General features: G+C 37.3%; 1 protein-coding gene across 9 annotated transcripts in view; it reads right to left on the reverse strand.

Annotated features, from left to right (window-relative positions):
- trioa (trio Rho guanine nucleotide exchange factor a) overlaps positions 1-13,052 on the reverse strand; it is a 102,467-nt gene that overhangs the window by 73,903 nt on the left and 15,512 nt on the right. For all 9 annotated transcript variants that reach the window (XM_052584827.1, XM_052584824.1, XM_052584825.1 and 6 more), the window contains exon 2: positions 7,942-7,995. In XM_052584827.1, coding sequence (XP_052440787.1) covers positions 7,942-7,995 — 54 coding nt within the window. The remainder of the gene's footprint in view (positions 1-7,941; positions 7,996-13,052) is intronic.

Genomic DNA, 13,052 nt, shown 5'->3' on the forward strand with positions numbered 1-13,052 from the left:
CACACTGCGAGAACAGAATAAAAGATAAAGAAATTTCACTGACGGATAAAATTAGAGCAGGAATGTGCATTTGTAGGACAACCTCTGCTTGAGACATACAAGAGCAAAGATGTGCATGTTAATATCTGTGCATTTCATAGGGAAAACATCTTTACATTTCATATTTATCTTTTTTCCATGTGCATTCACACTGCCAGAAAGCATTTGATGTGTTGCTCTCTCATCTGGCTGCTCCCTGCCAGCTTTTCTGAGGTCAGGCCCCCTAATAACAGGGTCGAGAAAACCAGAAGCTCACGCAACACACAGAAGATCTTCTGAAAGAGGGAGACTGAAAAAGCACAGAAACAGACTGGAAATATAGAGTCATAATTAAAACCAAATGTATTTAATAATGACACTGCATGTAAGTGGGGGGGAAATAATATTAGACATCTCTTCCTCAACATCTTATGACAGCCAGCAGACGTCCCTGACTGACTGACAGACATGTATCTGGAGGTTATGTAATGGATCACTATATTCAGGTGTGCCCATACATTTTTCAGCCTGGTTCTCATATGAGAACCTAGAGATTTGGTTTGGTCCTCACACTTCCCAGAGTGTGAACCATCAATTATAACTATAAAGAAAATTATAATAGTGATAATATTGTAGTAAGTTTTTTTTATATAAAATAATAAACTATATAATAAAGTGTGATAATATTTTATCTTAAAATAAAAAGTGAGTATTAAATACAAATACAATTATTTTGTAGTAGTTTATAGTAAATATTAAAAAGGCTAATTATTATTATTATTTTAAGTAGAATTTTCATCATTTTCAATCTTAAAATAGACAAGCTTTTATTTTGGCGGGTTGCCGGCAAGTAAGTATATGCGTTTCTGGGTTTAGTGCTGATGACTGAAGAGCTTCAATGAATGAAAATGGCACAGTTTTGCATTGTGCTTTTAAAATGGCAGAGGATAGCCTAGATTTATGCTTTCAATTTGAAAAGAAATATTGTACAGTACCGTTTGTCTATCAAAATTGGTAATTGTGCAATAACAGCTGTGAACCATGTCGGTATGCAAATGTGGTGTATAACCCTATTTAAACAGCGCATTTTTAATTTTGGTCGCATATGTGTACATGTGGACTGGTTGTGTACCCCTGACTATATTGGATCTTTAAAGTGATAGTTCACCCAAATAGTAAAAGTCTGTCACGATTTACTCACCCTCAAGTTGACAGTAACCATTGACTTTCAGTTTTTTTTTCTTCATAAAGTCAATGGCTATTATCAACTGCTTGGTTACCAATGTTTTCCAAAATATAATCTTCTGCATTCAAACAGAAGAAAGAAAGGGTGAGCAAGTGATGACAGAATTTTCATTTTTGGGTAAACTATCAATTTAAGATGGATTTGATTGATCATACCTTAAGGCAACCCACAGACTAATTGCTTTTTAAAACTGTGCCATTTTATTTTGCACATCTCTAACCACCGGAACGGGGGGGGGGGGGGGGGGGAATCAATGATCAATTATATTAATATCAATATCAGTTATTTTTACTGAAAAGGGGATTCCTTAAATTCTAAACTTTATTTACCCACCATAGCAACAATTTTAATCCTTTTCTGGCCGTCAGACCTAGGGGTGTCACGATTCTCCAAATCCTCGATTCGATTGCATTTTCGATTCTAAGGTCACGGTTCGATTCGATTCTCGATTTTTACATTGAGACAGTCATGAAGCTGTGTTGCTCTGGATGTCCAGCAATCTGTAGTCAAGGCAACTAAATGTGCGCTGCTCAGACCTTCAATAACTTTCTCTTTTACATTATTGTACATGGAGGGAATCACCGTAGCTGTGAGATGCGTTCTACTTGGGATTTCGTAGCATGGCTCTAGCACGCTAATTAAATGCCTAAAACCGGAGTTTTCCACCACCGAATAAGGTCGCATGTCCGCAGCTATGAATACTCCTACCGCACGCGTAATTGCATTTGCACGAGTTGAGTTGCTTGGAAGTTTAATTCCAAATGAAGACGGAAGAGTAGTTTGTGTAGTTGTTGGTTTAACAGATAAATCTATGTTTTTGTGGTGCCTGCGGAGATGCCCTGCCATGTTAGTCGTGCTGCCAGTAAGAGAATATGGTACACGCACATAGCACAGCTTGCAAACTGTTGTTTTTTTGTCGACAACGCGAACGTTGTCAACATAACTCACTGGAAATCCAAAATACTTCCACACCAGCGACTTCAGTGAAAGAGGAGGGGATTCGAGTTCTGTCCATGGGTCTCCTGCATCTGCAGTTGCCATGCTATCTTTCGAGTGGCTGTTAGAGGAGGTTGACTCGCAGCACTTCAACACATGTGTTTTTTTCCGCTTGGCAAGTAACCAGACGCAACATGGGGCATGGCAGCATCGACGATTCCATTTTTTAATTCGAAGTTTGAGACTGTGACTTAATTTCGATCGATTTCGATTTAAAATCGAAATCGTGACACCCCTAGTCAGAGCAGCACTTTTTATTTCAGAAGCTCATAAATCTCAATAAACCATTTCCCCACCTGAGCAATTTGGGGTCCTGACCTTCAACACAAGTGGACCAGGGCAACTCTACTTCTCTAGATCACCCACAATTCATGGCGGCCTCTCATACTGCTCTACCACTCAGTCTTCTGAGTCAAATATTCCTCCTCAAATCCTCTTTTAATTCACTTCTTCTGGCCACCTCATCGCCATACTCTACATACTAAATGCCTGTCCCTCACTCCTTCCTCCACCCACCCAAATTCTATCCGTATCCTACTATAATCACACCCATGTGCTGTCCGACACCAAAAGAACTGTAAATCAAGGTCCACTCCAAAATTTAAAATTTGTGGTTAATCACTTACCCCCATGTCATTCCAAACCTGTAAAAGCTTTGTTCTTTTCAGAACACAATTTAAGATATTTTGGAAGAAAACCTGGAGCTTGTGACTGTCCCATTGACTGCCAAATAAATAACAATGTCAAGGTCCAGAAAAGTATGAAAGATATCGTCACAATAGTCTATTTGAAATCAGTGGTTCAACTTTTATGTTATGAAGTGACAAGAGTACTTTTTGTACGCGAATAAACCCAAAAAAAGCTGCCTGCATTCAGCTCATATTCTCCAAAATGGCGCTACGCTGATGTGGAGAGACACATTCGCGTACAAAAAGTATTCTCGTCACTTAACATTATGGTTGAACCACTGATGGCAGATGGACTATTTTCTGGACCTTGGCAGTGTAATATACTTGGTAGTCTATGGGACAGTCACAAGCCTCCAGGTTTTCATCCAAAATATCTTAAATTGTGTTCCAAAGACAAACAAATATTTTACGTGTTTGGAACAACATGGGGGTAAATGATTAATGACAAAATGTTTATTTTGGGGTGGAGTAACTCTTTAAGCCTCACATATCATATTGACTGAGACAATTTGAGGTCCATATAGGGCTATGAGAAGGCAATAAGAACCCAAACGCCTTTGATTTGAAATAAGAATGTAGAAAGGGAGCATAATGAGCTAAAATGGCTGGAGCTTGGCAAACATTTTCCAAACGAATCATAAAAATGAGTGACTTATCATCAGACTCAGACTGACTGAGTTTTCCGTTATTGAAATTCCTGAGTCTCCGTTATGACCGTTACAACTCCAAAAAAGAGGAGGAGACTAAACACAGTTTGAAAAGTCCAACATGAGTGCCTACACTAAATCCTAATCCACAAGAGCACATACTGTAATCCAGTTAGCCAAAACAATTTTAAGTACCTTATGTTGTACTATCCCACTTCTTTTCTCCACTCTTTTCTTAATGTAAAACAAAGGCAATACACAACACAACTTCAAATATTACAAACAAACAAAACCTTTCAATTTAAGTGTGCTTTATTATCTAATGTGTTATTTTCATTTGAACAAACCGTCTTCACGCAAATGTTATAAAAGTTAAATAAAGGTTGTGGATATCAATTTTACTTCAAATAATTGTGACAGGTGCACTATTACTTTTCTGAACATTTAGATTTAGTTTTTTGTCTGGCAGTTTTTTAGTCTTAATAAAGTATAAAACAGATCAAATAAAAATAAAGGAAAAAATTAAAAATAAAATAAAGTATAAGATATCAAATAAAGAAAAAAGAAAATAGAGGGATACGAGCCAAATTTAGGGTCCAGAATGTCATAATGATTAAGGACAGTTAGGAATGCACCTGAACGCTATAATACCCATGAAACCATGGTTTGGCTGGTAAGCATGATCTTCTACTGGTAGATGTTGCAAAAAAATAAAAAATAAAAAATTCTCTCAATTTAAAATCAGCCATGTTATAAATAAATAGATTTTTTTTTTGTGCAAGCAACATTCAAATATATTCTATTTCATTGCATTGCAGGAGATGTTTACAGGATGTCCACTTAAAAAATATACAAACAATGATAAAATGAAATAATTTTAATAAAAATCTTAAAAAGTGATCAGCCTCTTTGGTGCCTTGCGTGTCACGAATCTGGATAAATCACTAACTAGATTTAAAAGGGTGTTAAAATGCTAAAAACTAGCTTAATTTGTTGAATGCTGTGGAGATTTATGTCTATATTCAGACTCACTATAGCACTGTAACGTTTCGATCCAGGCCTATCTTGTTTGGACAGTGATCTCCTGTGACTCTGACGTCAGAACAGCCTATGAGCACATGTTTGTGTATCCGTTGGTCATGTGCTCTGTGGGTACTGAAAGGGGCAAAGAGTCTTTGATGGGGTGGGTCATGGCGTCTATTTATAGAAAGCACAGCTGCAGGACGCAAGCAACTTTTCTGTGCCAGGATGTTTGTGAGAGAATGTGTAGCCTATCTTGTGCGATAAATACTCCATTTATAACGTTACAATGCCTGAACTTATATGAGTTTGTCTAAAGCCGTATTCTGTACTATGGTAAAAGAGCTGCAAGTGGTTCAGTCTCTCAATGGAAGTCATTTTGGATCAAATATTTAGGGACAGCAGTTTGGCACAGAGTCATGAATAAGTCCTCCAGGGGGCTCATGTTCGTAAACTGGTTGACAGAGAGAGGTGAGAATGTGAGAGATTGCAGCAGCTGAGTCATGCTGCTTAACCCAATAATCAAACAGACAGGTGCTCCATTAGCCAATCAGCAGCAAGCAAAGATCAACAGCAGCCAATAATCAAACATTGAACCTTTAGATTAATTAAAAGAAGGGTATTGATGGTCTACAGTTTATCAGAAATTAGGTGGTTTCTCAGTCTCATCAAAACAGCAGACATCTTTGACTACAAATGACTTGCACAATAAAATACACAATAAAAACCTAACTATAATATTAACATTTCTGCAGTAAGTGCTAGGGATGTAACGATATCAAAATCTCACGGTACGATACAATTTCGATATTGACCTCACGGTACGATATTTATTGCGATATTGTGTAAAAGCTCACGGTATTGTTAAATAGCTCACGATAGTGTTTGTGATGATAATAGCGAAAAAATACTGACATTTATTCTGCTTTTGCCAGTCAACAGGTAATTTATTGTTGTATTTATGGATCCATGACAACATAAACCCCTGATCACATAGTGCTTTTAAAGTGCAAGTTGTAGTCAGGAACATCAATATTCTGTATTGTAATATTTGGTTGCATAACTGATTCTTCTGTGCAATGTTCAAGTTAAGAAGCACCTAGAACAATTGTAAACAATAGGGAATTCACTTAAAGTGCAAACAAAGAACAAGTTAAGTCAGGTTTAAATGTGCAAGGCAAATAAAAGCAGTCTTTTAAAACTGGTATTTAGGAACATAACTTAAACTTAAATAAAATAGTCAGTCAAAAAGCGTTTTAAAAAAACACTGACCTATCATTTAGCTTATGTTCACGTCTTTCATCAGAAAGATCAAAATATCTACATTGCAAGGGAGAAGAAAAAAAAAAACAGTAAAAAAAATCCTTAACAGCCTGGCAAAAAGCCTTCAGAAAAACACTGAACTATCCTTTAGCTAATGTTCAAGTTTTTCTTTAGAAACTTTCTTTTCTGCTACGAACTCCCAAACTGACTCAAATGAATCGCGAACCCGCTTTGAACTCCCGAACTGACTCAAATGATTCGCGATCCCGCTCCGAACTCCCGAACTGATTCAAATGATTCGGGATCCCCAAACTGACTCATGTTGCTTGTGTTTCCTGTGTTGTATCGCAGTTTACTGTGGCAGTGCTTGCACATAGTCCATTGTCTGTCCACCACCTTCTCTCCTTTTGCGTTTTTTGACACGGAACCAAAATGTTTCCAGATATCTGATTTAAAAGCTGCAGGGGCTGGCACGATCTCAACTTCGGTTTTGTTGTTTTCATCCAGTATCGCTGTCGGCCATGCTGTGAGCTTGTGTGGACAGCATGCAATCCTATTGGCTTAACAACGGTTGCTGTGACGACGCAGCGCAAAGGATCATGGTATATGTAGTTAACAATGATGTGTTCCGCGGGACTGTGTTTATTCTTCTTGCTTTTTGGCGGAGACCTGTCCTTTTAATATTGTAACCCAACCACGACGATATCGAGACACGTTTACCATCGCGATAGCGCGATATCGTCAATATCGTTACATCCCTAGTAAGTGCAGTATGCCACCTTTCTGCATGCAAGTGCAAATAACCATACCTTTGAGACAACAACTGGAATATCACTTCCAGAATGAAACATGGAGTGTCATGTGACAACAATATAGCATACTGACATATTTGCCATTGCATACTGCTTCTCATAACCTAGTATTCAATTCCAAACATAGCCAAAGGCACAAACACAGCTGTTTCTCAGGAGCTATTTGCATGTTTGAGCTGAGAGACTATACACATATTCAAACAAAAAAACATACACTATTATGAATACAAAAAATTAAATAAACGTTTGCAGGAAATAATGCAACAGATGGTGGATGAATTATGCATCAGATTACACTATACAGAGCAAATTCACATCAGACTCTCAGCTTTGTTGTTACAGCACTACCAAGATGTCACTTTAAAAGTCAATATAAAAGAAACAGTTCACATTTACTGTATTTGAGCCTTTGTTACATCTAATCTTCATATATTTAAAAAGATTTAAAAAAAACTACATTATCAAATGAGTAGCTTGACCATCTAAGCTACTTTAAAATATGACAGTATCACTTCCCCAACACTGGATACTATTAGTTTTATAGTAGTATGGACTGGTTATTTGGAGAAGCGTACTTTAGTGTAGTAAAACCTTCCTTACAGCAGGCACATGCCATAAAAGTGTTCATGACAGAACTGCTGGATGTCTCGCTCTGAAAACACTGGCAGATTCCTCCCTATTGCGCACATGTGGTTCATTTTAACCCCACAACTGTGAACTGTCAACATTTCTGCAGCTCTGGGAGCAGTCATTTCCTGACTCCAAGTCATGTCAGAGATGTAAAGAATGTGTATCATACACAACATATGCTCCCCATCATGGCAAGCGAGCCATGCCCACGCTATGGACAAAGAAAAAAAGGGTATACTAATGGACGAATGGCTGATCAGAGTCAGGGTTCAAGTCGTGGATAAAACAATTCATTTGTTTTTTGTGTATACACAACATAGTTTCTGTTGTTTGATGTTAATCCGGCAGACATGATTATTTGCTGTGCTTCCTTTGCAGAAAGAGACATCCAGTCAAAACATCAAACAGAGGCAAGAATTCTCAAACACGTCTTTCTTTTCATGATAATATACAGACAAAACAAATAAAGCCAAAACCTGCCGAGCAGAAAAACACAGGTGAAAGTAAATAGCAAATTCAGATGTTTGTTAAGGTTGTGATGAAGCTTGAGGTTTACCGGCCAATCAGCCTCAAGAACACAGCATACATAAACTCAAATCAACAGTTTTGAAGTTATTTACCTGTTATTTGATTGGAGACATCGGCTTTGGGCTCACATTTTGAAAGCGAACAATCTATGAAGGAAAACAAAACAAAAAAAGATGAGTTAGATCAACTACAGATAGTGTGTAAAATACCAGCTTCGTTATAATTGTTCGTTATGTTTTTTTGTGTGTGTATTATTTTAAGAACATTTTTATTAATAATAAAATACAAAAAATTTTAAAATTAAACAAAAATAGCAGATTTGTAGATTCTCATAAGTTTCAATATTATAATTGTTTTATAAATCAGTTTACATTTATAGAGCACATAAAAAAAACAAGTGTGGTGTACAATTTATGCACAAACAAATTATCAAAAACAACAACAAATACATAAAAAACATAAGATACAAATAAAAGCATGCAAAAGAAACTTTATCACCCCAATATTCTCAGGTAACACCATAGGCTAAAGAGAATAAATGATTCTTCATTCTAGATTAAAAAGTGTCCAACGTGGGAGACGATCTCATGGCAACTGGAGGTGCATTTCTCTGTTGAGGTGCGCAACTGCAAAAGCTTGGTCACCCTTAGTCTTTACACATGACCGAGGGAAGAAGCAATTGGTTACAAGAGCGGAGAGATCATGACAGAATATGATTTAAGGAGATCAGCAATATACTGAGGTGCTAGCCCATTCAGAGCTTTATAAACAAGCAGCACAACCTTAAAATCAACTCTGTATTTAACTGGTAACCAATGCAAGGAAGTGAGAACAGGAATAATGTGCTCTCTCTTTCTAGTGCTCGTCAAAAGTCTAGCTGGCGCGTTTTAGACCAACTGCAAGCAATGTATAGAGGAATGAGATAAACCCATATTTAGTGAATTGCAGTAATCAATTTATCTGCTTGTCGAATAAATCGGAATCAAACACAACGCTTAGGTTCTTGACTGCTGTACAGTGTTACTGAAAATAACAACAAAAACATACAACAACATATGCTGCATTTCCACAGAAATGACCTGGAACAATTGTACCAGGAACTTTTTTCCCCAGGAACTATTCCCCACTGTTGCTTTCTGTGTTTCCACCGTGGTCTAAAGTACAGTGACGGTTGGGCAAATAGTCTGGTGACGTAAGTCTGCCGCGTTTCTCAATAAAAGTATGTACATTTCGGACTTGCATGCTCAGTAGTACAGACTTTGCGCATTCGACTCGGGAGTGTGATGTCCGCGAAGACACAAGTCCAGTAATTCTGCAAACAGCATCCTACTTGATAACATCAGTCAGCTCACCTTGGCTACTGCAATTTTCCTCACTGTATATTTACAATTAAACAAAATAGGATATCAAATACCACTCACTCCTTTTGTTTTCATTTAAACATAATAAAAGCCACAGAAATATACTTAGTTCAAGGAAATATGTATATATAAAGCCATTACAATGAAACAAGTCAGCTCCCTCTGTAAGTTACTGAGTAACACAACTTCAAATTATTATTATTTTTTTCTTTTTTTTTCTTTTTTTTTCAAATTGTGGAAAACGTGTAAAACTTAATAATAATACAATAATAATAGTAATAATACATTTACCTTAGAACAACAATTAAAAGAATAACCAGAAAAATAACTACAAAGAGAAGCATTTTGATATATTTATGCGCTATTGCATATAATGTTTTTTTTTCTTTTTTTTTTACTTAACCTGTTGTCTACATGATTGAACTCGTCCTATAAAATTGTATGTTAGTACTGAAGAAAAACACACTGAATGTGTAAGACATAAGACAACATTTATAGGATGTTTTGAGGAGGAGCCCAAACTACACTGAGTTGCCAAGTGATGTTTATGGTCCATGATATTGGTACAGATTCTGTGTAATGATCAACGCGGAAGTAAGCCTATGGGTGAGACTTCCGTTTCTTTAGCCGATATAGATATATAACGAGGAGAAGAACGACGTGCAGTAAACGGTTGAACTGTTTGCAGTACAAAACAGTGTGTTCTTAATTACGATAACAGATTAAAATAATATGATAAGACACATCAATTGTCAATATCAAGCAGCAAAACAAACTGATTTGTACATAGGAGCCAACTGCTCCTTACAAAAAAAAATTTTTTTTTTTTGTCTGAAGCCTTGAATGCTGACTAAAGCCTTTTAAGATCTTCAGTGCTTGTGGTGCCTGGGGAAGTTTTTTTTGTTGTTTTTTTTTCTCACACAGATAACATTCGACTAACATCAGTTTTAACTCTATGTGCTTCAGTTCAGTTACTGGCGGATAAACACCACACCCAAGCTCTGGAAACATGAAAACTGTCATGCTGACCTGCTCCACTGAACCTAAAACATGTTCATTTTGGCATGGAGGTTAATCTTTAAATCTGGGCACCAGTTACTGGACTAATCCAGCAGAAGTTCTGACCTCTGTATCAGGCATAAACTGCCTGACAGAGGAGAATCATGGAGCTTCTGTTCTATAAGGACGCAAAAAGCTGTGTTATTGGCACATGTTGCATGTAGTCACATGCTTACGGGCAAAATATGGAACATGTGAGGGCAGGATGAAAGAAGAGTGTGTGCAAAAAGTTTGTAAAGGTTGTACTTTCTTCATGCCAGTTTTATTAGCAAGACCAGCCATTTACTGCATTCACAGCTTATAAGCGAAGCCATTCAGCTTGCAGACGTCACAAGAAAAAAAGTATCATTTTCAAAAGATCAATGGCATTGTAATAGAACATTACCAACTCAAAAAAGTAAATAAATAAAAAATTAATGAATTTATTATTGATAAATCAATTAGGGTTAGAGGGTTAGGGTTAGGGTTAATGATAATTAAGATGTTTTTAGAAACAATACTGAATGAATATCAATTTCATATTCTATAAACCAAAGCATTTATGAATGTGGGGCATAGAGGAGAAACAAAAATAATGTGTTTTTTTAACCTTGAACCACATAAACACATTTTATTGCACCAAATACACAAAATAATGTTATTTTTAGCGGCATCATATGACCCCTGTAAGAGATGCAAACAGGTGAGAACATTGCGCAGATTGGGGGCATGCTCCACACAGAATTTCTTCTAAAGACATTTGCTTTACATGCTAATTTATAGTTACTTTAAAATTTTGTTTGAAAAAAAAAAAGTTTTTTAATAGTTTATTACCTTGTATGTCAAAAAAAATTTCACAAAAACAAAAACTTTTTTAAAATCTTGATTGATTGAATATATTTGGTCAAACTGTAATGTTTTTAAAGATGAAGTGCTAAGCAAGTTATTTTTAAGACTATATTGGCTGATAACATGGCAATGCTGACTTAAAATGCAAAATGTTTGCCCTCTCTCTCTTCATCGTTCCCACATCTCAGACCTCAAATACATAAAATGTTCTATCAAGCGCAAGGTTGGGGGTTCGATTCCCCAACACATGATAGGTAAAAATTGATAGCCTGAATGCACTGTAAGTCACTTTGGATAAAAGCATCTGCTAAATGCATAAATTTATTGAAACAACCAGTTCATTTACCCTTGTAAGACCCCACACCCCCAATACCTGGATCATTTTAATATTTGATACTGCCGTTAGATTTCCTTTGTGGTTCAAATTCAACACCACACTCAAAGAGAGAAAATCAATCACACGACTGCAGTCAGGCCATGTCACGTGACAAGAACAACATACCATAATTTAACGCTGGCTGCAATTACATGCAACGTTAGACAGAGGACATATGACTTCCCACTACATTTCTCAACAGGTATGTTAACAATGCTCTTCCTGGAAGAGTCTTTGTGTGTTGTGTGTTGGTCTTCGCTGTAGGTGTGGTGTGGCTGGCTGCCAGGTGGGGGAGGGAAAAGCAAGAGACTTGCTGACAGAAAAGGGTCTCTTTATTAGACACAGGATCTGAGGCGCAGTACACCCCCTCTCTCTCCCTCTCAGATCCTCTTTCTATCTGATACACACCACCACAACATCCCATCTGCATCTGATGTCACAGAGAGTGGTCCTGTGAGACAATGAAGTGATAAGTGTTATAAATAGTGGGCAACTGATATATATTGCCTTGGCTGGTATATCGGCCGATATTTGACATTTTGCAAATATTTGCATCGGCTGATAAGCTTTTCTGCTTGGCGGATGTGTTCGAGGTGGGACTTTTATTTTGTCTGCGCTGAAAGTGGCAGCGCCTGAATACCAGGCGGCAGCCTCCCGCTCGCTCTCGTGAAGCCAACAAGGAAGTGATTAAAACTGCAATTCATCGACTGGCCCCTTGAGGCTGGCTGCAAAAGGGAGTTAATCCATGAAAAAACATGTTTACAGCCTGATGCAAAAAATTATTTTGGTCTATATAGCTAATTTTGTCCTTCACGACAACTGTGAAGGGGGTGAATTTTTTTATAACTCATCAGTTTAAATTATATTAAGCCTTAAAGTTCTGCATAATTTAGGTAGGATTGTGCACGGACAGTGGAACATTCAAATATTCGTTCTGCTCTAATTATTCGATAAATAAAAATGATATTCGAATTAAAAAAAAAATTCGCATTTTGGTCACTTTCTGTGATTCTCCACCGCATATTTGAAGATGTATGCAAGCAAAAAATAATTAATGAATGAATAAGGGACCGTTCACATATCGCGCCTAAAAATGCATGGAAAACGCTAGGCGCGCCGCTTTCTCCTTCTTTCCAAAGTGCTCAGGCAGAAGCGTTCCTGAGGCGTCTATAAAGCACTCTCTCCATGAAGACGCAGAAATTTCAGCAAAGGATAAATGGATTTGCAGCACAAAAAAAAATCGCTTTCAGTAGCTCTGCTACTAAATTTATTTCAAGATGGCAATCCATATACAGCTATGATCAGCTGTTCCTTCATCTTGGCTGAGCCTTCAACGTTGTTACGGGAAAGGATGAAGCTGAATGTTAAGTTCTTATCACATGACCCGCGGTGCGCTTGCGGCATTCTGAAAAGTTGAGATGTTTTTAACTCAATGCGCATTGCGACTGCGTCGCTTCCATTATGAGCGTGCATGCCGCACGCCTACATTGGAAATAACGAACTTGAGCGCACAAAAGAAGCGATATGTGAACAGCCTTTAAGAACTGCGGTCTTCTACAGTACTTCAAATATGTCGTGG

This window comes from Carassius gibelio, chromosome B19 (assembly GCF_023724105.1).
Source record: "Carassius gibelio isolate Cgi1373 ecotype wild population from Czech Republic chromosome B19, carGib1.2-hapl.c, whole genome shotgun sequence".
In the NCBI taxonomy this organism is placed as follows: Eukaryota; Metazoa; Chordata; class Actinopteri; order Cypriniformes; family Cyprinidae; genus Carassius; species Carassius gibelio.